General features: G+C 40.2%; 1 protein-coding gene across 1 annotated transcript in view; it reads right to left on the bottom strand.

Moving 5' to 3' along the window:
• Window positions 1-4,526: 4,526 nt before the first annotated feature.
• The window catches only part of igsf9a (immunoglobulin superfamily, member 9a), a 56,541-nt gene continuing 38,864 nt past the window's right edge, over window positions 4,527-22,203 (bottom strand). The window contains exons 9-20 of the mRNA XM_017307737.1: window positions 19,428-19,602; window positions 18,069-18,179; window positions 16,000-16,150; window positions 14,717-14,828; window positions 12,961-13,151; window positions 12,103-12,326; window positions 11,715-11,799; window positions 10,409-10,570; window positions 9,081-9,117; window positions 6,798-8,861; window positions 5,882-5,955; window positions 4,527-4,826 (exon numbers count right to left, since the gene is read on the bottom strand). Of these exons, the coding sequence (XP_017163226.1) occupies window positions 4,672-4,826; window positions 5,882-5,955; window positions 6,798-8,861; window positions 9,081-9,117; window positions 10,409-10,570; window positions 11,715-11,799; window positions 12,103-12,326; window positions 12,961-13,151; window positions 14,717-14,828; window positions 16,000-16,150; window positions 18,069-18,179; window positions 19,428-19,602 (3,541 nt within the window). The 3' untranslated portion in view covers window positions 4,527-4,671. The remainder of the gene's footprint in view (window positions 4,827-5,881; window positions 5,956-6,797; window positions 8,862-9,080; window positions 9,118-10,408; window positions 10,571-11,714; window positions 11,800-12,102; window positions 12,327-12,960; window positions 13,152-14,716; window positions 14,829-15,999; window positions 16,151-18,068; window positions 18,180-19,427; window positions 19,603-22,203) is intronic.

The raw sequence follows: 22,203 nt of genomic DNA, 5'->3' as shown, positions 1-22,203 counted from the left end.
GGTGAGAACAAGTAAAACATGTGATACTTGATTTCCTCCATTACATAACTATAAAATAAAACAAAAACTGAATCATGTAGTCATTATTTTTTATATTTCTGCATGTAAACGTGGCGAAAAACAAAAAAGTAGTTTATTTGATTTGACAGATTTCTAACTAGTTTTAAATAAATTCAATGTAATTTCATTTAAAGTCTGTTGCATTTCATACAGTAAACATGATTAAAACTGTTCATTTCTAAACTATTTTACTGTTAGACAATAATTCTCATAACTGTTTGCAAATTCTTGTTTCAAACATTTAAACTGGGGTTGTTGTGATCATTTTTAAGTGTTAAAATTTGCATTTTCAGATTTTTTTTTTACTATTTGATACATTTTAATCCAATTCTCTTGGTTGTTTAGTGTATAAAATACCACCTGACCACGTCTCTTGCTTCTCCTTAAAAGAAATAAACATGTTTTCACTTTGAAGCAAACTTTTTTAAAGTGTTGATTAAATTAAAACTCTTAAACTGTCTTTGTGTTAATCAAAGATTCAGGTGGCTCACAAATTGTTTAGCCTTTTTCGGCCATTTTGACGACTCACTCCTGATTATTAGGCGACTAAAAGCCTAAAATGATCGCTAACAAAAGATCACAAAGTCGCTGAAGTGAACATGACGATCCGTGCCACACTGAACTGCATCATCATCATCTCCTCCTCTTCCTCACCGTCTGAATGGCTAAAAATGACCGAGTGCCTGCTGCAGYACAGGTAATAGTATCCAATTTGAATTTTTCTTTCTGTTCCCTTAAAAGGTCAGCATTGTCATGAATGCTTGCAGTGACGAATTTTATTAAAGGGACGCTCAGCAGGCACAACAACAAACGAACTTTTGTTTTTGGCAAAAACTCACCTCACAGAAAGATTTATTGTAGCATTACAGCATTAAAAACGCTAACCTTAGCACAATTTAATTGTCCTTAACTTTAGTATTGGCATGTTTATGTTAGTGTTAGCACAATACTAAAGCTAACATTAGTATTGTTAACTACTAACAATACTAATTAGTATTGCTAGTACTAATTAGTACTAACAATTAGTTAGTACTAACTATTTGCTAAGGATAATATCCTTAGGATATTATTGCTTATAGCAATAAGCAGGATATTGCTTAGGCTAATATCCTGCTTATATTAGCCTAAGCACTAAAACATTAGATTTATGTTTTTTAGCACAACTGTATTGTCCTTAACTTTAGTATTAGCATGTTTATGTTAGCTTTCGGACAATACTAGCATTAGCATGCTAGACATCTCTTTAGCATGATTAAATTCTGATTTGTTTTTGCTCAAATTTGTGTATTTATTTGACTGTTTGTTCATAAATACTAATTAAATACAAACACAATCAGACTTTTGTGTAAACAAAACATGAAGGAAGCTAATAAAAAGAAAGCTAAGCTAACAGCTTGTGTAGTCAGAGCTAAACGTGGCTGGATTGTGATGTGATGCAAATCAACAGACTTCTGTTTTTAAAATATTCTAAGGATGTTCTTCTGTTATTGTTTGAACTTACATGAAATGAAGCTCGTGACAATTTCAAAATATAAAAACATACTTTAATTTTTAACAAACATAAAGCAACTTTGATTTAAAAGCATAAAAGTCGGCTCAGATCTCCAACCTATAACGTGGCAGCCATTGTTTCATACTTTAAAGCCATTTATTTACAACAAATTTATGTGTCTTTTCTACCAAATTAAAATGATGAATTTACAGTTATAAATTCCTTTTGAGGTTTTTCTTATCCAGAACTTTTAGAAAATGACAATATATTCCCTGAAAATAAAACCTGTAACATTCAATCAGCTCAGTATCTCTCTTTCTAAAAAGAAACCGTTATAAATTTAACATCTCTTGCAAAAAAATACATCTTTATTCTATATTTCTTTTCAATGTATTAGATGTCATGAAAACCTAACAAAAGGAAATAAAAATGGATAAAAAGCATAATTAATCCTCTGTGTAAAGGATTACGCCTCTCACACGTCTAAACCTTATAATTACAATAAAAGCTTGATTTTTTAAAAACACTGCAATATTCTTGATTAATTACATTTTTAAAAACTTGATTCTTGCCTCTGCAGATGAATCAGAAACTCATGAGGATTCATGTATAGTTAACTAGTTTTTGGCCTTGATTTATCCTTTTATTAAAAAAATATTCACATCTTTTAATATATCAACAATAAATCACAGGCGATAAAACCAAACAACGGTTGGACGGATGGAAACCCCGGTGAGTTGATTAAAATTAATTAGAGAGAAAAGAAAAAACTTCTATTTAACAAGTTTTATGAAATCATTCAAACCAAAACCTGAAAACAGGTAAAATTATTCTGATTTATTCCTGGATGATGCATCCAGCTCATACCGCCATACAGAGCCCATGAATACTTTAAACCTCCTGTAAAACGCTTATACCTGCTGTTTAATAGTTCAAACACCAAATATGCTTAATGTGCTTTAATATGCTCAGTGGAAACTGTTTTAGCACTGCTGCTACTTCCATTTATTTTCTTTGCCAGTTATTGGCAAAGAAAATAAATGCCCCTCCCTGATTGGCTGGCTTGTAAATGCTACAGTAGCACTGGGACTCGACTGCAGTGTCAAATATTTCTGAAATTTTCCCTGAATAATTTAGAGTTGCATTACAGAGAAGCTAACACCAATTAGTGTGTAATGTTATAGATGTGAAGTTTGTCAAAATGTGTTTATTTAGACTTTGAATTAATTTTGTTTAGTAAGTTCAGTAATAGGGCTGCACAGAGGTGCAGTTGGTAGAGCTGTTGCCTCGCAGCAAGAAGGTTCTGGGTTCAATTCCCGGCCCCGGTCTTTCTGCATGGAGTTTGCATGTTCTCCCTGTGCATGGTGGGTTTTCTCCGGGTACTCCGGTTTCCTCCCACAGTCCAAAAACATGACTGTCAGGTTAATTGGTCTCTCCAAATCATCCGTAGGTGTGAGTGTGTGTGTGCATGGTTGTTTGTCCTGTGTGTCTCTGTGTTGCCCTGTGACAGACTGGTGACCTGTCCAGGGTGACCCCGCCTCTCGTCCGGAACGCTAGCTGGAGATGGGCACCAGCAACCCTCCCGACCCCACTGAGGGACAAGGGTGCAAGAAAATGGATGGATGGATGGAAGTTCAGTAAAGTCCAGTTTGCACTGCAGGGTCCGGTCCGGCTCAGTTTGACCCGGTCCCATTGGTGCTATGGTCCTGGTCGTTTCGCATTGAGCTGGACTCGCAGCCAGCTGAACTACCGCTTCGGCATCGGCAGGCGGGATTTCCCGGCCCAAATGCTGAAGTCCCCTCGTTCACAGCCTAAACAGCTTCTGATTGGTTCATTTGGAGAAATGTTATTTACATTTACCATTAAAATCTTTGGCTGAAGAGGCGATTGTAATCCCAGTTTAGGGTAAGAATAGATTATGACGGGAATTTACTGATGCAGCATATTGAAATGACAGCCATCGAGAAAGTCTAGCGCTCCTCTGACCCAGAGATCTGGTCTTTGCCAATGAACCAATCAGCAGCTAACTCCAAACCGACCCGATCTGGCCGGTCCGTCCGATTGGAACCGCAGCTCTCGGGTTCCAGGGAGCCGGGTGGTACCGGCTGGAAGTGCAAATGTAAAAATGATTGGGTCTGCTGGGTCAACCCGGGTCTGGCTGTGCAGTGCAAATGGGACTCAAGTTACTTTCTTCAGACAATTATTGGTGTTTTAAATTCTGTTACGTGGCTCTTGGCAGTTGGCAGGTGCCATAGCAACCAGTAACTGACAGTTCTGCCTCCCTTTTCCTGTTGCCGTTGGTAACTGTTATACGTTTTAGGATCAGCTCTGCGTTTTCTTTCAAGGTCTTATATTTTAACACATTTTTTAGACAAATGTAGTATTATACAGTGTTTCATGAGTAATTTTGCTGTGTTTTGTTTATATTTTTAACAGTTAATAATGTGTATTTTAGCCATGTTTAATTTTACACATGCTAATTGCTGCTAACAGCTGCTAGCTGCTACTAGCTGCTTATTGGGAGCAATTGCCATGTAGTTTGTTTAATGTTATTGTACACATGGGTTCAATATACAAAATAAGACAAGATTTTAGCTATAAAAAAAAACATTCGTGGTAGCGTATTCCACATTTTTGTGGAGTATTGATAAAGTTTTGCATATATTTGTACCGGAAACGCAGCTACTGCCTTTTGTTATTTATATTCTCCCATATTTAAGAACAAGAAATTACATTTTAATGATCTATTCCTTCTCCCTAGTGAGCAAATCAATACTAGCTGGGAAAAAAAACAAAGTATTTCTTTTGTTTCAGTGCGTTTTGCTGAATCTCACAGCATGAGAGTTTGTCTAAATCATACTTGATGATTCATCCACAGTTAGCAAAATAAACAAAGTGATTTGTGATCTTTGTGGTAAATGCTAAGCATAATTAGATAAAATGTGAATTTCTGTGCTAAAAAAGACCAAACCTGCCAAAAAAAGCTCTCGTCTTTTATCCACTCTTGGAATCAAATTAAATAAAAAAAGAATGAGGTTGATCACAGAAGAGCTCACTTTCTCCAGCGTGAGCTTTTGTCACCCGGTGCGTCAGGTGAGATGAGGCGAGCGGCGGCTCTGTCAGAACAGCACGGCGTCTGGTTCTGGCTCAGCAGAGCGCCTGCTTTGATGCCCCGGCAGCGACGCAAACGCAGGGGAACGTTTCTGTGCTTTCTCGCAGCGCGGCATGCTGGGACGGCTCCGGTTGGCAGCGGGTTTCTGTGGAGGGAGAACGCCTGCAGGTACAAAAGGAAAAGAAGTTTGTGAAATTACAAGCTGTGAATTTTTATTTTATTTTTCTTACCTCTGCTGGTGTTTGATGTATAAATTTCATCTCCTTGATGGTGAACATCCATGTGTGAGAAACAGTCACAGTTTAAGGGCTGGATATTAAAAACGGACTTATCCAAGAGAGACCTGACCTTTTCTCTAAATTTGTTCAAGGATATACATTTACAAATGTCACGCCGGCAGAAGAAAGTTTTGTAGAAATTAGTTTTTCAAATGTTGGCTTCCATCACAATCCAAAGCTACTTCAATAAGACAAACGGTGAAAGTTAACGAACATATTAGAGCCATTCTTTTTTATTGGTTAAGAATATTACTTTTGTTACAGTTGTGGTTTAAACAGGAATTTGTCCTTAAAGGGACAGAATTTCTATGTTTGTAATTGCATTTTCTTTACACTTTTAACCCTGATATGAAATTTTCCCCACGTCATGCGAGTCTTGGTGTTTTGCTTCATTTTTTAAACTTAATATCTTTCACATTTTTTGGTTGCCATTTGAAAATGTGTAAAAATTAAACATAGCAACAGGTAAAATAATTAAAATGTCATTCTCAAAACTACAATAGGTCAACAAATCCAAATACGTCACGTAAAATTTACTTTTTTGATATTTTTATCATTTTGGACTTATTTTTTGCAATATAATTTATATTCTTTTCCATACGCATGACCTGATCAATCAATCTAAATGTCAATATTTCATTCTGAATTTATTGTAGATATTTCAATAGAGGTGAGGCTTTAAATATAAAACTGCAAAAATTAGTAAAATTAAATAACAGCATGTGATCATGTAAATTTGCTGCATAATACAAAAATACAAAATAAGAAAGATTAATATTATAAAGTATACAGCTTAGGTGACAATAGTGAAATAGAGCTACTATGTAGATAAGTATCAAAATCTACTAACTAATCTGTTAAGCACATAATTTGTGCAATTTTAACAAGTAATTTTGCTTTAAAACATTAATTTACAATCTAGAAAATTAAAATTCTCACCATCTTGTTCTCCAGGCCGTGAGCAGACGTCACCAGCATCCCATTCATAATTCTCATCTACCGAACACTGCCTCCTAGAGAGGAACAAAAACATCAGCCGCAGGCGCTAGTGTTAGCATGCTTTACTTTTTTACATTAGTTTTTGGTTGGGAATTAGTATTAGTGAACTCTTGATAGATTTAGCATGATAGCCCTAGTATTAGCTTGCTAACAATCGCTTCATTGGCATTAGTATGCTAGTGTTTACATTAGCATAATAAATTGGAAGACAATTCTTTAGCATGACTAAATGTGCATTGTATACCAATTATTCTGCGTATATTAGATTACAAAATATAACATTAGCATTATAAATGCTAACTTTAGCACAATTATCTTTAGTTTTAGCATTGGCATGTTTATGTTAGCTTTAGCATGGTCACTATTATAGGAGTGACTTATTTAATTGTAGTATTTAACATAATTTGTATATACTGCCATGCTAAAGCTGTTATATGCAGCAAAATTCATGGCAATTTTAGCTTTAGCATGATAAAATTGACATTTTGTTAGCGCTATCAAACCAACGCCAGGAGGCAAAATTTAACAAGCAAAGAAAAAAACATTTGTCTAAGCATGATGTATTGACTTTAGTACGTATTATTAGGTTGCCTATAATACGTCCTAAAGGCGCTTTAACATAATAGCTTTTGCATCAGCATGCTAAGCATACCATTTGCATGTAAAGCCTCTATGCACAACCTTTTCTGAATTATATTCTGAAGTGTGCTTTGTTCTATTCAGTTACCAGTTATTGACATTTCAGACATTTGATGAGTAATGGGCTCACATTGATAGTGACCATAGAGGATTATCTAAAATCCCTGACATTGTCTTCAACTAAATCAAAATTCATTAAGTCGGTGTGACCCATCACCTTCGTTTTGGTTCTGTTTGTCCACCTTCCTTGTGCTCTGATCCCCCCCGAGTGTCCTCTGCAGTCGCAGGTGAGTCTGTCAGCACTGGGGACAGTTGAGACAAGGGCAGATGCCCGTTAGCAGTCTCCATGCTGCCGCGGCCGCTGCTAGCGTAGCTGTTGTAGCTGCCACCGGAGTCTGCCACTTCCTCGTAGCCTCCCGAGTCCACCTCCAGTGCCTCCAAGTCGTTGCTGATGGGCGGTAAGTATGTGGAAACCTCCTTCAGGCTGACAATATAACCCGATTCCTTCATTGTGTCCTGATTGGGAGTTGGATGATTGGCAGTGTAAGCTGAGGGACTAGGTTGGCGGCAATGGGGCACATCAGGATTTGGACTGCGAGTTGGACCCGCAGCAGTTGAGAAATGTTGCTCAGTTTTGGTACTTTTATGAGACAATTCAATCGAACAGTCCTCTTGGCTGAGTGACTCTACCCATGCAGACGGTGTGAGAAAAGTACTCTTCTTCTGTTTCCTCAAGTCTAGACTCTGACTTCGCTGACTGCGGTCCAAGGTTTTGGAGCCTTGGGTCCTAGCTCTCCAGTGTTCTGGTCCTGAGGTTTGCTGACCGTGATGGGCCATGTCAAAGCTGCTGACAGAAGCATTCCTGCTGCAATTTAAGCTTGTGCTTCTTCTCATGTCTTCATGCCTGCTTCTCTGAGACAGCGAGCAGCCATGTTGAACATGAGAGGCAATCCTGTGGTGTAACATGGGCTTCACAGGTTGCAACGTGGGCAACTCATACTCCGGCTCGTCTACGCTCATCTCGACATACGACTCTTTGCCAACTGAACCAATTGGTTCACTGAGCATTTCGTCCAATCTTGTAGAGTCTCTTACTGTATCTGGAGTGTTTCTGTTGTTGTGAAACATTGTGCCATTACTGAGATTGTTTTCTTTTTGTGGACTGTGGAATGAGTCACTTGTTTGGGGGTCAAAGGATGAGAATCGTCTTGGACTATCGTAGCCTTGTGGTGGATCTACTCGACACCTCTGGTGAGGGAGAGTTGAGCTGTCAACAAAAGAGTGGCGGACTCCATTGGGTTTCTTGGTAAATAATTCAAGAAAATAGGGAGAAAAAGAAGGAATGGAAGGGGGAGATGTATTCAAATTATCTCTGATTGGATTCAAAGTTGAACTTGAGTCATAAGGATGGGCTTCCCAGTTGGTTGAGGACGATGTAAGGTATCTAGATCTCTCCTTACCACGATAAATGTTTGGCAAGGTCCTGCTTTTGTATTCCCACATAAGACTCTCAACACTTTCGTCCCCATTGCTTGTTTCTCTTTGCTCTGTCTTGACTTTCATGGAGTTTCTATCTAGTGTGTACAACCGAAGCTCCCTTTCCATTTCTTCCCTCTCCTGTGCCAGCCTCAGGCACCGACTAAGGTTCCCTTTCTCACGTTCATGTTCCATTTGGAGAACCAAACTGCTCGCTGTTGTTGAAGGCTGACCGATGCTGGCTCGGAGATGTGGGAGGACGGGAAATACTGGAGGCAGTCCAGTATTTCTGCTGAGACAAGGCATGGTGCAAAAACTGGTGTTTGAGTACAAGCTGTTCTGATCAGGCGAAACAATGTAGTTTTCCTGAAGTGGCGGGAGTTGACCCAAGCTGCGGATTTGACTTAAATCACCCTCCAGTTTAAACGAAGGAACGTCAACAGAAAGCACACGCGGCAGGTCTTTCTTGTCCTCCTTTTCCAAGTGGAGTGACACAGATCTTTTGGCTCTGGAAATTGTTCTGTTGTTAACACTCAATGTGTCATAGTCACCGACTGCAAACCGGCCATCCGGACCTCTAGAGATCAACTCAATGGAGGGAGAAATTAAAGAAGTTGTCTTGGTAAGGCGGCTTCTGCTGTAGGTTGGCTCTAGAGTCTTGCGCCGATGGTTATTCTCTGTGCTCAAAGTGGAGCAGTCCGTCTGAGAGGAGGAAGTGGTGAAAGACATTGTGGGGTAGTGGGAGCTGGCTGGGAGGAGGCTTTTCTTCAACAGACTGTCTGGACTACTGGAGCCTGAAGTCTTACTGTGAGAGTGAGGGGAAAGATGGGGAAGGGCAGAGGAGAGAGATTTGTAAGTGGAAGAAAAACTGACTGCATTTAAGCTCAGCCAGGAGCGTGGATAGATCATCACGAGGGAGATAAGATTAAACAGAAACCTGTTGGCATTTTCAGCACATTCAAAGGAAGGAAAAAGGGAAAGGTTACTGTCTAATATTGCAGTGGAGTGATAAAGGGGTACTCACATTGACGGGGAGCACTTATAGATGGCAGGAAGGGGTTCTGAAAGGGAGGGATGAGGTGTGAGATGGTGCATGACTTTCTGACCAGGAAGTGAAAACCAATCAACCCCATCAAGAGCCCATTAGAAGGATCCACGATTAGTTGTAACAGTAGACTTTATTTGAGAAATATATTAGTTGTAAGAATACAGTAATAATACTGTAGGTCATTTAGTTTTTAGAAATGTTAATAAAATATTGTCACAGGAACATGTTGTTCAGGCTGAAATGCATGATGTCTCTCTGCCTGGCTGGGTCCAGCCAAAACAGCATGAGTAATGTCTTTTTAATTTGAACTGGAGCACGTTGAAATCAATGGGAATGTAAAAATCACAAGAGGTGATGAAGATGAGGAGGACCAAACAGAGGAAGAGGACAGAGTTGGCCATAGCAGCCGGTGTTTACTGCTGCTGCTGCCTTCGTAAATGAAACAATGAGTGACACGTACTTCAGGTTGGACTGTGTGATCCGGTAAGTACTTCTATAGCTCTGTGTCTGGTCCAGACGTAATGGGGCGCCAGTAGTGCAACGTTACGTCCTGCTACTGGCGCAGAGCTCTGTTAGAACGTAAAAGAGCTTCCAGTGCCGAATTTTGCTCGTACAAAGGACTCCAAGTCTTCTGGAGAAAAATGTTGAGGGCACAAATGTACATCCTTTGGAAGTTGTGTTCTGCTCCTGCTCTCTCCTTGTTTGCCATGTGGGGAATTATCCAGATTCACCTTACTGGTTTGTTTTTAAATTACAGCCAAAAGTGACACCATGTGGCTTCATCTAAAATTACACTTACCAAATATAATATGAACAGGTAAAGGTAGCCTTTCTGTGTTTACTCTGTAGATTCCAGTACAGATTGGACCATTGTGCATCATCAACCCAGCAGGTTTAAAAATGGCGACCTCCATGGGTGAAAAATATAACAAAAGATGTAAATGTTTTTGAAGTAATTATGAGTTTTGGTGTACCACAAACAGCAATGTTTTCGCTAATAGAAAAATTACAACATATTTAGGCCAACATGTTAAACTAATCTTGGATCCCTTTGATGACTCAAGGCAACTAGGCTAGCTAAAGTTTGCCTATTGAGAAATTACACAAATCAGCAAGCAACATGAACAACATCCATAATTTTTACAACTGGATGGATGAGGAAGGGACAAGATAATTCCTAAATCCATGAACAATAATTTATTTCGCAGATATGAAGTGGCTCGATATTTTACTGAATAAATGATCACATTCAACATGCAGTTCATTAAAATGTGCTGAGTCTTCACTGGAGGATGAATACTTACCATTCTCCGTCTTCCTGTGGCGACGGTCCCTCCTGCGGTTGACCAAGCAGGCAGAACCGAGCAGCAAGACCAGCGCCAGAAACATGAAGCCGATCCCGGCTAGCACACCGGCTAGCAACGGCTCCGGGACAAACGTAGACGTAGCCGCAAAGCTCTCCGTCACTGAGAACAAACAAATAAGTGACTAAGTTTAGCCACAAGTAGGAAAATAAATGACTAAATTCCAAGTGACAGCATTTAAGTCACAAAACTCAGTACAACTGTTACTACTATTGTTATTATTACTATGTAGATTTTCTTRTCTTGTAAGTTATTTTGTCTTGCAAGTTATTTTGTGATAATTTTGTCTGTAACGTAATTTTTTTGTTGGCTGCTTCGCCCAGTATATTGTAGAAGCACATGAATATTATAACACGGTTTTAATTACAAATTTTTGATAATTATTGAGTCGATATATTTCATTAAATTGTGATAAGAGGTAGGGATAAATTAGTGTTCATTTCTTTTTGCTTCTTTTCAAACAGAAAATTAGTTTTAAGATAATTATTTTGTTCTTGGTTATGTATTCATATGTTTTCTCTCCTTGTTTTTAAAAAACGGTTTGAAAATAAATAAATTAATTAATAAACTCAGATTAGGACGTTTTAAACCATTTGTTCAAACTAAATGTTGATTAGTCAACATGATCTTTTACCAATTTATTTTTGAAACATTTCTTTGTATCGTTTTGTGAGCCCAGTTCTCTGAAAGAGTCCATTTAATTAAATTTTTATATCTCCCTCTTAATAATTATTCTCATTGTTGTCTTTCTGCAATCCTGAAAGCTTAACTGCAGATTAACTCATTATTTAATTTCTTTCTTTACAATTTAAATGTCTTAACATATCAGTCATTGTCATATTATAATGGTTTGGGTACTAATGTATAGATTTTTTAAATTTAATTGTTAGTCTGGTTTCCTGATGGAGCCTGATCATCATAATCAAACTCTGAACATGTTTGTTTTGCAGCCAGATGACTGAAGCTCAGCACAGCTGTTTAAACAAAAGCAGATTTGAGTTGAGGCTGCAGCGACGAGGCCTGATTGACTCCTACGTCTGATTTAACATTCACGTCACACACAAATAAAAGTCGAACAAGACGACGAAAAAAAACATTAGTGTAGCTATTTCTGTGGGCCGGGCTTGAAATGGGCATCGTTCCCAGGGGTCTCGCTCTGATTCCTCTCGCWGAGGAGCGACGGCGTCACTTTGAAGAGGAGAGGAGAGGAGAGGAGAGGAGAGGCTGCTCTCTCTCAAACTCCTACCTGCGGTGGAGACGTTGACTGATGGACCGGGCTCGCTCAGCAGCTCCCCCCGACGAGAAAGCATCCGCAGCTCGTACACACGGTCCTGAAACCACACACACACACACACACACACACACGCACACACACACGCATGCACGCACGCACACACACACACACACACAGGGAGGATGAAGCCACACTTTGTCAACACACAGCGCTGTCTGCAATGCTAATGAAGTTCATTTGAATTCATGTGGACCCGTACAGGAGAGGGACGGGGGAGATGAGACAGGCACAGGGAGGGAATAAAAAAATAAAAGATGGAAGTGATGACTGACATGTCGTCTACAAACTGAATCCACTGCAGCACAGACGGAACCAGAGGGCAGAGCGACCGGCTCTTTACCTTCTGCAGACTCCTGACCAGGAAGTGGCTGCTGCTGGCGTTGATGTTCTCCTCCAGATTAAACCAGTCCTCTGCTGCGGTGGCGGAGCGGGACTGGAGGACGAAGCCTGTGATGGGCGGCTGCTGGGCGTCAGGGAGGGCCCACTGCAGGATGACACCTGCTGAGCTCTGATTAGCTGACAGCGAGGCGGGGGGCTTCGGTCTGACGCTCCTCTCCTGAGGATCTAATGCGGGGAGAATCGGAGACTTTCAGTCAATCAGAGGGAAGAAATTAAATCAAAGCAGAACCCAGAGCGTTTGGAACGAAGGAGGACGAGAAGCTAACCTTAGCTCCACTGAGGAGAAAACAATTAAAGGGGCAGCATTACATAAAATCTACTTTACATCATGTTAAATATAATTTCCTGGAGTGTGGCTTTGATCTCCATGGCAACCATTCAGCTGAAAACGCCTGGGTGGAGCTTGAGTAACTTCATGGCGGCTACTTTTTACTTTTACTTGAATACAACTACCAGTATTTGCATAAAAAAGTTTTTTTTTTCTCTCTGCTGAAAGTCAGACTCTCTTTGGCGTTTCTGCCAGTAGTAACATCCGCCTGTTGGTCATGTGGTGCAAAAAAAGTGTTTCAACTGCAGTTTTGTGAAATATATCAGTTTCTAAACCACCTCATCCTAAAGCTTTTTTCAGAACTGGCTAATTTATTTTCCTACTTTAAATTTTTTGGCTTTTACAGCTACTGAGAGAAGCAGGTTGTGTGTAAATATTTGGTTTTGGCCAACAGTAGAAACCTTGTTCCAGCTCTGCAAAGACAAAAAAAATATATAAAAAAATAGAGCAAACCAGAAAAACTGGACTGACCCAAAGTGCGTGCTGTTACGATCTCGCTGAAAGGCCCTGTGCCAAACTTGTTCTGAGACAAGACGCTGAACTGGTAGTCGGTGGCGGGAGAAAGGCCCAAAACCTGCAGGCTGGTGCCGGATGAGGCGGGAACGGGTACGGAGGACCATTCCTGCCTCCCGTCGCCACCGCTCGCCGAAATCCTCTTCACCCTGTGGAGCCGGAGAGACCGAGAGAGGAGGAGGAGGAGTGAGAACAAAACAGCAGCAGGGGCTTCTGGGAGTCTGGCTGTATGAAACATGACAGGAAAGTAGGTTTCATTAATCATTCATGCTCATCATCTGCTCGGGATTTTGCGGCAGAGACAAGCTCTGATGGATCGCCGATATTGCACAGAGCGCACGCAACTCCAATTAGGTGTGATTTTCATGTTTCTACCAGAGAAGAAGCTTTTATCTGACCTTCAGGGCTTTAAGAAGAAAAAAATAATCATTAACCTATTCAGAACGACAGGAAAATATTCCAGTCAGTCTGAAAATAAAAGGAGAGCTTTGATGCAAGTGAAGTGAAGTGGTTCGATTCTTTAAGATAACTTCATGCAAAAGGTGTTTTTTTTACTCTCAGTCATCTGACCCTTCTCCGCCTTTTTAAGACGTGTGAAAAGTGAAACCGTCTGTCAGAGAACAATACGATCCTTTTAAAGACAAAGTTTAAATGGAATGAAATACAAAAACAAGCTGCCATGAATTCTGTCCATGTCAGGTGGCATAAACAAAACATAAAAGCAGAAACTGGATCAGATTCAATGTGAAAATGAGTCTGAGCTCAACAAAACACATCCGCTGATTGTTTTCTGTTAAAAAAGAGCAAATACGTGTAAAAACATTCAGAAACAGTGTCTCCAGTCAGAGGCTTCTTCAGACTGGCTGTAATACGGACTGCTACAGGAGCATCTACAGCAACTCTTGAGAAATTTGTGAGGCAACTTAATTAATCTTCGGGCTTAATAAAATAGAAGACTAAAAAAGACTCGAGACTGGGGTGAAGGTTCACCTTCAAGAGATTAATCTTACGCACATTAACATGTTAGAATGTCCTAGTCAAAGTCCAAACTTGAATCCAATTCAAAATTTGTAGCAAAACTTAAAAAACAAACAATAAAACTGATTGCAACTAGAATAAAACAGGGGAAAAATAAGTTCTATACAGCATTTGGCTTCTAATCACCACAAATTTGGAACAAACGTAAGTGAAAATATTGCAGATATTTACAAATCAGAACCACAAAAAAATTACAAAAAACATCACAAAATCCTAAAGGGACTGAAAAGATGTTCAACAATAATATTAAATTTTAAGGATTTAAAAATGAATCGGTTTTATCAATACATTCTGGCACAGTGTTTCTGGCATTCACGATCTGGATTGGCCCAAAACAAAAATGAGTTTTATTCCCGTTCTGTTTGAGTGAAGTTCGTCTGAATCCGTTTCTACTTCCATTCTGTCACATAAAACCCCAAATAAACTCCCTGAAGGTCACGGCTGGATGATAAAAACTCTGACTCACAAAAGAAACAAGCTTATTACGTCGGCTTTTATCAGCCGCTCTCTATCGTCGCTCTCGGGGCCGAAGCATCGTAAAGCTACACTCCACTCCGCCGAGAGGTGATAGCAGATAAATGAATTCCTCATCCCGGAGATCAATAGAGCAATGCCGGGGCTGTCGATGGTCGCCATGGTTACGGCCCGAGAGGAGAGCGGGAGGCTTTACACCCACCAGACTGAAAACGTCTGCGCTGATCCCCCGTCGAAGCCGGCCTCCCAGGACAGGTTGGCCCGGCTCGGCCCAGGAGAGACGGCCAGCGCGGCGGCCGCGTGGGGACTGGTTCCTGCAGCGAGAGCAGAGGAGAGGAGAGGAGTTGGTGGAAACCAGCCAGCGCTCCAGATACCTGACGGAGCAGAAGGTCAGAGGTGCAGCTACTGAAGTTCTGCATTTATACGTCGGAGGCGGAGCAGAGCGRAGCGGAGGCGCCGGCTGGTACAGGTGGACCGAGGAGATTTTAAGACAGGAAACTGCTCATGTAATCATGATGCACCATCTCAAAAAAGGAGATAGCTGCTAAAAATAAATAGATGAACGTTCAGAGTGCTGGATGCAGATATACTCAGAAAGTTTAGTGGGAAGAAAAAAGGTCGCAGTAGATCAAGTGAGCATGATATGTCATATCAAAAAATACTTTAAAAAGACCAAAGAAGAAGACTACTGCACTGCCACTCCCCCTGGTGGCCGGTCAGAGCATTGCATGCAAATGTACTCATGGAAAGTTTAGTGGAAGGAAAAAATATGGTAACATGTGATCAATACACGCCATCTTAAAAAATAAAATAAAATAAAAAAAACCAAAAAAAAGTATTTTTTTAGCATGTTCTTTTTTGGGAGGAGACTGCTGCTAAAATAGATAACTGTTCAGAGTGCTGCATGCAAATATACTCATGGAAAGTTTAGTGGAAGGAAAAAGTATGGTAACGTGATCATGAACCGCCATCTCAAAAAAAAAAAAAGCACTTTTTAGCATTTTCTTTTTTGGGTGGGAGACTGCTACTAAAAAAGATCACAGTTCAGAGTGCTGGATCCATATATACTCATGGAAAGTTTAGTGGGAGGAAAAATGTGGTAGTAAATCATGTAATCATGGTACTATTGAAAAAAATAGCTAAAAAAGGCCAAAAAAAGAGAAGACTGCTGCTGAAAAAAAAAAAGGTTGTTCAGAGCGCTGGATGCTGATGGAAAGTTTAGTGGAAGGAAAAAAGGTGCACAGCAGCCATGTGAAAATTGTTTAGCAAATATATTAGTTTATTTAAAAGGGGGTAGATGAAGAGTTGTTTGTTACATGGGTCTTAGCCATTTTTCCCCTTCTTCACTTTTTCCTTCCACCAAACTTTCTATCAGAATACTTGCATACTTCGTTTTGAACATCCAGAGACCATGTGTGTTGGTTTCTGCCATGTTAGCATGTTTGCTGTTTATTTTACTGATCACCTGAAACACGTCGGACTCACCCAGGACAAAGACTCGTGTGCGGGTCTCTAAGGACGCAGCGCGGTTGGAGACGCTGCACTCCCACTCCCCCTGGTGGTCCTTCAGAAGAGGCTGCAGCAGCAAGGAGCCGTTGGGTTCGATGGAGTAAGAAACAGAACGAACTGGGTCAACCTAAAAACAAAAAAAAGAAAACAGTACACTAATTTATAAAGAACAGAAATCTTAAAATACTTTCAGTTTTCACAAAATTATGTATCTTTTACTTTCACATGATTTTCTGCAACTTTATTTATTACCTAAAAACCCAGAAAAACATAAATGTTGGCTGTGATCTGACAAAACGTGGCCACTTTCAAGCAAAATACAACTTTAGTGGTGCCTTAAAGCTCGAGTATACATTTTAATTTTTACATATTCGTTGAATTTGTCATCATGTCCTGATATGAGACAGATAATCTGTAAAAAGATCGATCTCCTCCACCTCCAATCAGAGCCAGGAGGCGGGTCTTAGTGCTGCCAATCAATCTTCTGTACACACGATAAATGTGCTAGAAACGACTTGCTTGTTACAAGAAACCCATGCTAATTAGCCATAGCATTCTCAACAGGCTGCGTTAGCTGCAGCTTAGCAGAGAGAAAAGGGAGAGTGGTGATTGGCAGCGCTAAGTCCGGCCTCCTGACTGATTGGTTGTTTCTAGTTCAGCACAGGAAGAAGGTGATTTTTTTCACAAATTATTTGTCTCATACTGTAAAGACGCAGTGGAATATATAGAAAAATATTTTTATAAAACTTRCCTAATGTAATTTTCAGATGCTAAATACTTAAAAATTATGTATTTTATTAAACTTTGTGGGTTTATTACCTAAAAACCCAATAAAACACAAATGTTGGTGGTASTGATCTGACAAAACGYGTTAAAGGAATGAATGAGATACCAGAGATGATCTCTCAGTTAWAGCAAAGCAGAATAAAACGAGATAAAACTGATAAAACAATWTTAGAATATTTTCATAATCTCCCTGCAGTTGAGATGTTCAGGACAACAACTCAACTTTAGATGATTACATGTGAACTATATGGGTCAACTTAGTCCAGAGTAAATCAGAGTTAAAGTAACTCTTTCCAGACTGGTTTCTTTCTAAATCCCTGCCGTGGAAAAACAGTCATGCTTCCCCTCGTCGTCCCTTTCTCTGGCGTTTCTCTGCTCTCTTCTTGGAGATAGTCTGGCCTTTATCCTGATAATGTGGCTTCTATCCAGGTGAAATGGACGATGTGGATAATAGATCGCAGGGGATTGTGTGAAATCCGTTGGGCTTTGACTGGATCGCCAAAGGCGAGTGTGTGAAATGACTGAGCTGCGTCTTGCTGCAGGGAACATTTCATCTCCRACACTCCAAAACCTCCTCGTCATTTCCTCGGCCGCAGCAGAGAAACTCTGGGAGGATTTAGAAACCAGTTTATTAAACCGTCAACGAAGCTTTGGAGAGACGAGGAGACGACGATTTAGACAAATGATATTTAAACACACAACGCCGAAATGTTACTGATCTAAGAGCTACATTGGATGGATGGATGGATGGATGGATGGATGGATGGATGGATGGATGAGTGTGAAGCAGTCAGCTACTCTAAGTCTTCTGGACTGTCTCCAGTGAACTCCGGCCCGTTCCCTCCAGGTCCGGGTCGCTCTCTGCTTCGGGTCGAAGTGTCAGAGCGTGACGTTGGGATGAAGCRGGAGTCYGGCCTACRGATTAGTATTGGGCTGCAGTAATCCATTCGGTGTCACATGCRGCCATGAAGTTTGGATCCTGGTTACCTCTGGTACTGCCAGAGATATTGCTGTCATTACTATTCYTAATCTGACAGGAACATAAAACCTTTTCTGTGGATAATCAGCAACAGTCTATCAATATGGCCGCCAGGGAAGAGTTGGACTCACAATGCATTTCCTGCCCAATTTAAGGGTTTAATTATCCATTATTAGGCTTTCGGTAACATTTGTTTCATAGAGAGACAAGCAGCTTTGGTTAAAGAGAAAATACAAGTTTTAATTTAGAATATTTTTATTTTTATTTATTTCAGGCTTACCTTGCTCCAGGTGGCTGCTGCGGCTGCGTTTCCTTGACAGGGGATGAGCAGCGTCCTGCCGGCGTCCCGCCTGTATTCCTCGGCTGGAGTGATGCTGAAAGACGGGGGRTCCTGCCAAGCGCCAAAGCAGAAAGCTGAATCAAGGACATCGCAGCAAAGCAAAACAAGGGATTTCCAGACTGGATTAGCGCCGCCTTGGACTAGATTATCTTAATAACAAGAGGATTAGCCACACAATTAACTCCCCAGTTAAGCAACATCGTTGTAGTCGGGCCAAGTTGACTTCTATTAATGTGGGAGGGCCTCTAAAGGTCGGCGGGAAAAGGTCAAGTAAATGTTTCTTAATACACAGTGAGAAAAGTCATCMTGCTGGATTTGAATAGAGATTTAATGTCGAATAGGTTTAAAAACACATAAATTCAAACCAAACACTTTTTATTCAAACACAAAGACATAAACAGTAGTAATCATACACATTTTTTATACTAATAAAACTCATTATGTCCATATTTCCTCTAGTTACCATAGCAACTAATTAGCATAAACTACCACAACATGGCCGCCCAACTGAAAACACAGAACTGATCTGAGGAAGCAGCCGAGAGGCTCAAAGTTACTCTGGAGGAGCTGCAACGAAACTTTTCAGGCGTTAGAATGGCCTAGTCAAAGGTCAGCCAGTATTCTAGGTAGGAAATTGTTTTCTTTACTTCACAATTTTACACAAGTTTGTGTTGGTCAGTCGATTTCAGTCCCAATAAAATATATTACAGTTTGAGGTTATGATGTGACAACATGTCATCGTAACCTCAGTTTCTGGCAGCAATATTTGAATATTTTAATATTTCATCAYAGAGAAAGAGAAGTAAATTAATAAATGTGAAAAAGTTTGATGAATGTGCGGCCAAATGATGAGCAAATACAAAACGAGAGAGATTAATGACATCTCCATTAGCGTTTTTCACAAATCGATCAGYGTAAAAGGTAACTTTTAAAATATGAGCTTTTTTAAGTCAATAATTGGTTATTTCTGATAAAAAGAACTAGTAGATTAATTAACTTATGATATGGGGTAAAATATCTTGTTACAAGTAAAGTAATCTGAAACTGGAATCAATATTAAGGAATTACCGACTTAAAACAAGCTTTCATTTTCTGCAGAAAAGTAACTTGTATATTAGTTTRGTTTCATTTCATATGTACTAAGATATTTGGATAACACTTTATTTGAAGGGGTGAGACATTACACTGCCATAAACATGATGTAGCACCTGTTATCAACATGAAGGAGTCTTGCTGAAATGAGCTTTGGCTCTTGTTAAGCGTGACCTTTCAKCAGGTGACCCACGTGTTCGTACCGACCTGCAGAACCACCCTGGTGGGTCCAGACGGCCCCATGGTGCCGTAGCTGTTGTATGGAGTGCAGCTGTAGCTGCCCTCTGCGTCCTCATTGACCGTCGCCATCACCAAAGAGCCGTCGGTCTTCAGAGTCCATCCTGGATACTGAAGGAAAGGCGCACAACTTAATTTTGTTTTTCTTTAGTCCTGTCTCCACATTTCAGGCGTAACATAGAGCATCTAAACCAGGGGTGGGCAATCCTGGTCCTCGAGGGCCGGTGTCCTGCAACTCTTASATGTCTAAGAGATGTCTAAGATTCAGCTATTGGATCCAGGTACAACACACCTGGATCCAATAGCTGAATCACCTCCTGAATGCAGTCAGGTTCTCCATAGTCCTGCTAACGACCTTATTATTTGACTCAGGTGTGTTGAAGTAGAGACGCCTCTAAAAGTTGCAGGAGACCGGCCCTCCAGGCCTGGAGCTGCCCAACCCTGATCTAAACTATCTAGAACATTTTTGTTTTGGGCCAAATCAAGATCATGAATACTCTTAAAGGGCCAGAAGTGCCAGAATGCATTGATAAAACCTATTAACAAACTTAAAATATTAATAAATATTAATGAATTCATCCATCCATTTTCTAACACCCTTGTCCCTCAGTGGGGTCTGGAGGGTTGCCGGTGCCTCTCCAGCTAAAGTTCTGGGCGAGAGGCGGGGCACCCTGGACAGGTCGCCAGTCTGTCGCAGGGCAACACAGAGACACACAGGACACACAACCATGCACACACACACTCGGTAATTTGGAGAGACCAATTAACCTGACAGTCATGTTTTTGGACTGTGGGAGGAAACCGGAGTACCCGGAGAAAACCCACCATGCACAGGGAGAACATGCAAACTCCATGCAGAAAGACTGGGGCCAGGAATCGAACCCAGAACCTTCTTGCTGCAAGGCAACAGCTCTACCAACTGCGCCACTGTGCAGCCCTCATTAATGAATTCTTAAAATTAAATATTATTGAACATCTTTTCAGTCCCTCCAGGATTTTGTTATTTTTTTTGTGATGTTTTGCAATAAAAGTCTAAGTATTTGTGGTTAATTTGGAAATATTTGCGCTTATTTCTGACGATAAATGCAACTTTTTATTTCTCGCTATGTAGATCATGGACTATTATAATCCGATATCAAAGATGAGGCAGCTATTTAGTAAGAAAGCTTTAGACAATTTTTGAGAAGAATCTGCAATAAACTCCCACTTAGTGTGGGAATTTGTTGATTTTCAGTAAWTTTCCATGATAATTATCAAGAAACTGGAGAAATTGATATAATTTGACAGTAAACAGATAAAAACTGCATTGATTTGATTGATAACATGATATTTAAGCACATTTAGTGTTTAGTCTAGAATCTAGAGGGCYACATAAAACGCTGTGGTGGATCAGATTTGGYCCACGGACCTTCAGTTTGACACACGTGACTTAGAGAAACTGGTTACCTATATGTGTTGGTGCAAAAAAAGCCAAACTGAAATAAAGGTAATCTGTTCAATCTGCTTCAATCATTTAGATTATGTGTGTGTTTGTGTCTAATTTTTTAATATTAAAATTTATCCACTGTCATCAAAATTAACTGATTGAAATGCTTAATGCATCCATCTTTGTCCAGTTGGCCAATATAATGTAAAGATTTCCCTTTTTCAGCTGAATTACTTCATAAATGTGTTTTTACTTACATTATAATTCATTCACATTCACCTGAATGTATGGGAAAAGCAAAAATGTGARAAACTACGAAGGTGTTTGACCTTCTGAGAGGAGATTTCTGTCACAAATCTACAGTACGTTTTCCTTTTGTCCTATGGTATGCATTTTTATCCATCTGGCATTGACAAAAAGAAACATTATCTCCAATAAAAATCACATATAACATAAATACATATATATACTTTCTGGCCACTTCAATCAAACGAAGCACAAATGTTCTTTTCAGGTTTCATGATCAGTTTTTGAGGAAGAGAAAAGCACTCAAAGTAATTTTTTCCATTATGCCTTTCGTGAAAAGCTTTCGCCGTGTTCAAAAAGTTCTCCACTTGGCTTAATGAAGCCAAAAGTGCCATTATTCTCCACGAATTGAAGCCGTAAGTGTCACTGCGGCAGGTGAAAACCGCGGCAGGGCGGGAATAATTGGCAGAATAACAACCCGACTCCGGGCCTCTGCTYCAATCTCCTGCGGAGCGTCTCATCCGCTGATGCATCCRTTGCTCCCAGTGTCAAAAACACAGACGGGAGGAAAACCTGGAGGCTTTACAAGAGAAAACAAAGTTTAACTTTTACCTTAAGAGAAAGAAACCAATAAGAGGAAAAGCGGTTTTCCAATCAGGAGAAGTAAAAGGTAAGTGAAGGGAAGTCCTAATCTGTAATGGGTCCTCCACTCATTCCCCCGATGAAGGGGGAAAAAGATCGAAGGGAAAGTCGGGGACAACAGGGAGGTGAGGAACTCCTGAGGGATTGCTTCCAGAGCTTTTAAGACTGGACACATTACCCATATCCATTAAAATGCATGTGATTGAATGGCCTTCCACTGCAAAGCCGGCAGGAAATTTCCATCATGAGCAGAGGGAATGTCAGAGAGGATGTCCTTCCCTTACATATATATTTATACCCAGCTGAGCCCAGAACTGTTCAYATCTCTGGCAGATTTATGTTTTAAGTTCTATTTTTATATAATATAAACAATTTGGAGTGGCTCAGCCAGAGTCCCGAATTAAATCTGAATTGGCAAAGGGAGAAAAAGAT

Source organism: Poecilia reticulata, linkage group LG12 (assembly GCF_000633615.1).
Source record: "Poecilia reticulata strain Guanapo linkage group LG12, Guppy_female_1.0+MT, whole genome shotgun sequence".
NCBI classification, from domain to species: Eukaryota; Metazoa; Chordata; class Actinopteri; order Cyprinodontiformes; family Poeciliidae; genus Poecilia; species Poecilia reticulata.
The sequence above is the reverse complement of the archived record's forward strand: the minus strand, read 5'-3'. Positions and strand labels throughout refer to the sequence as shown.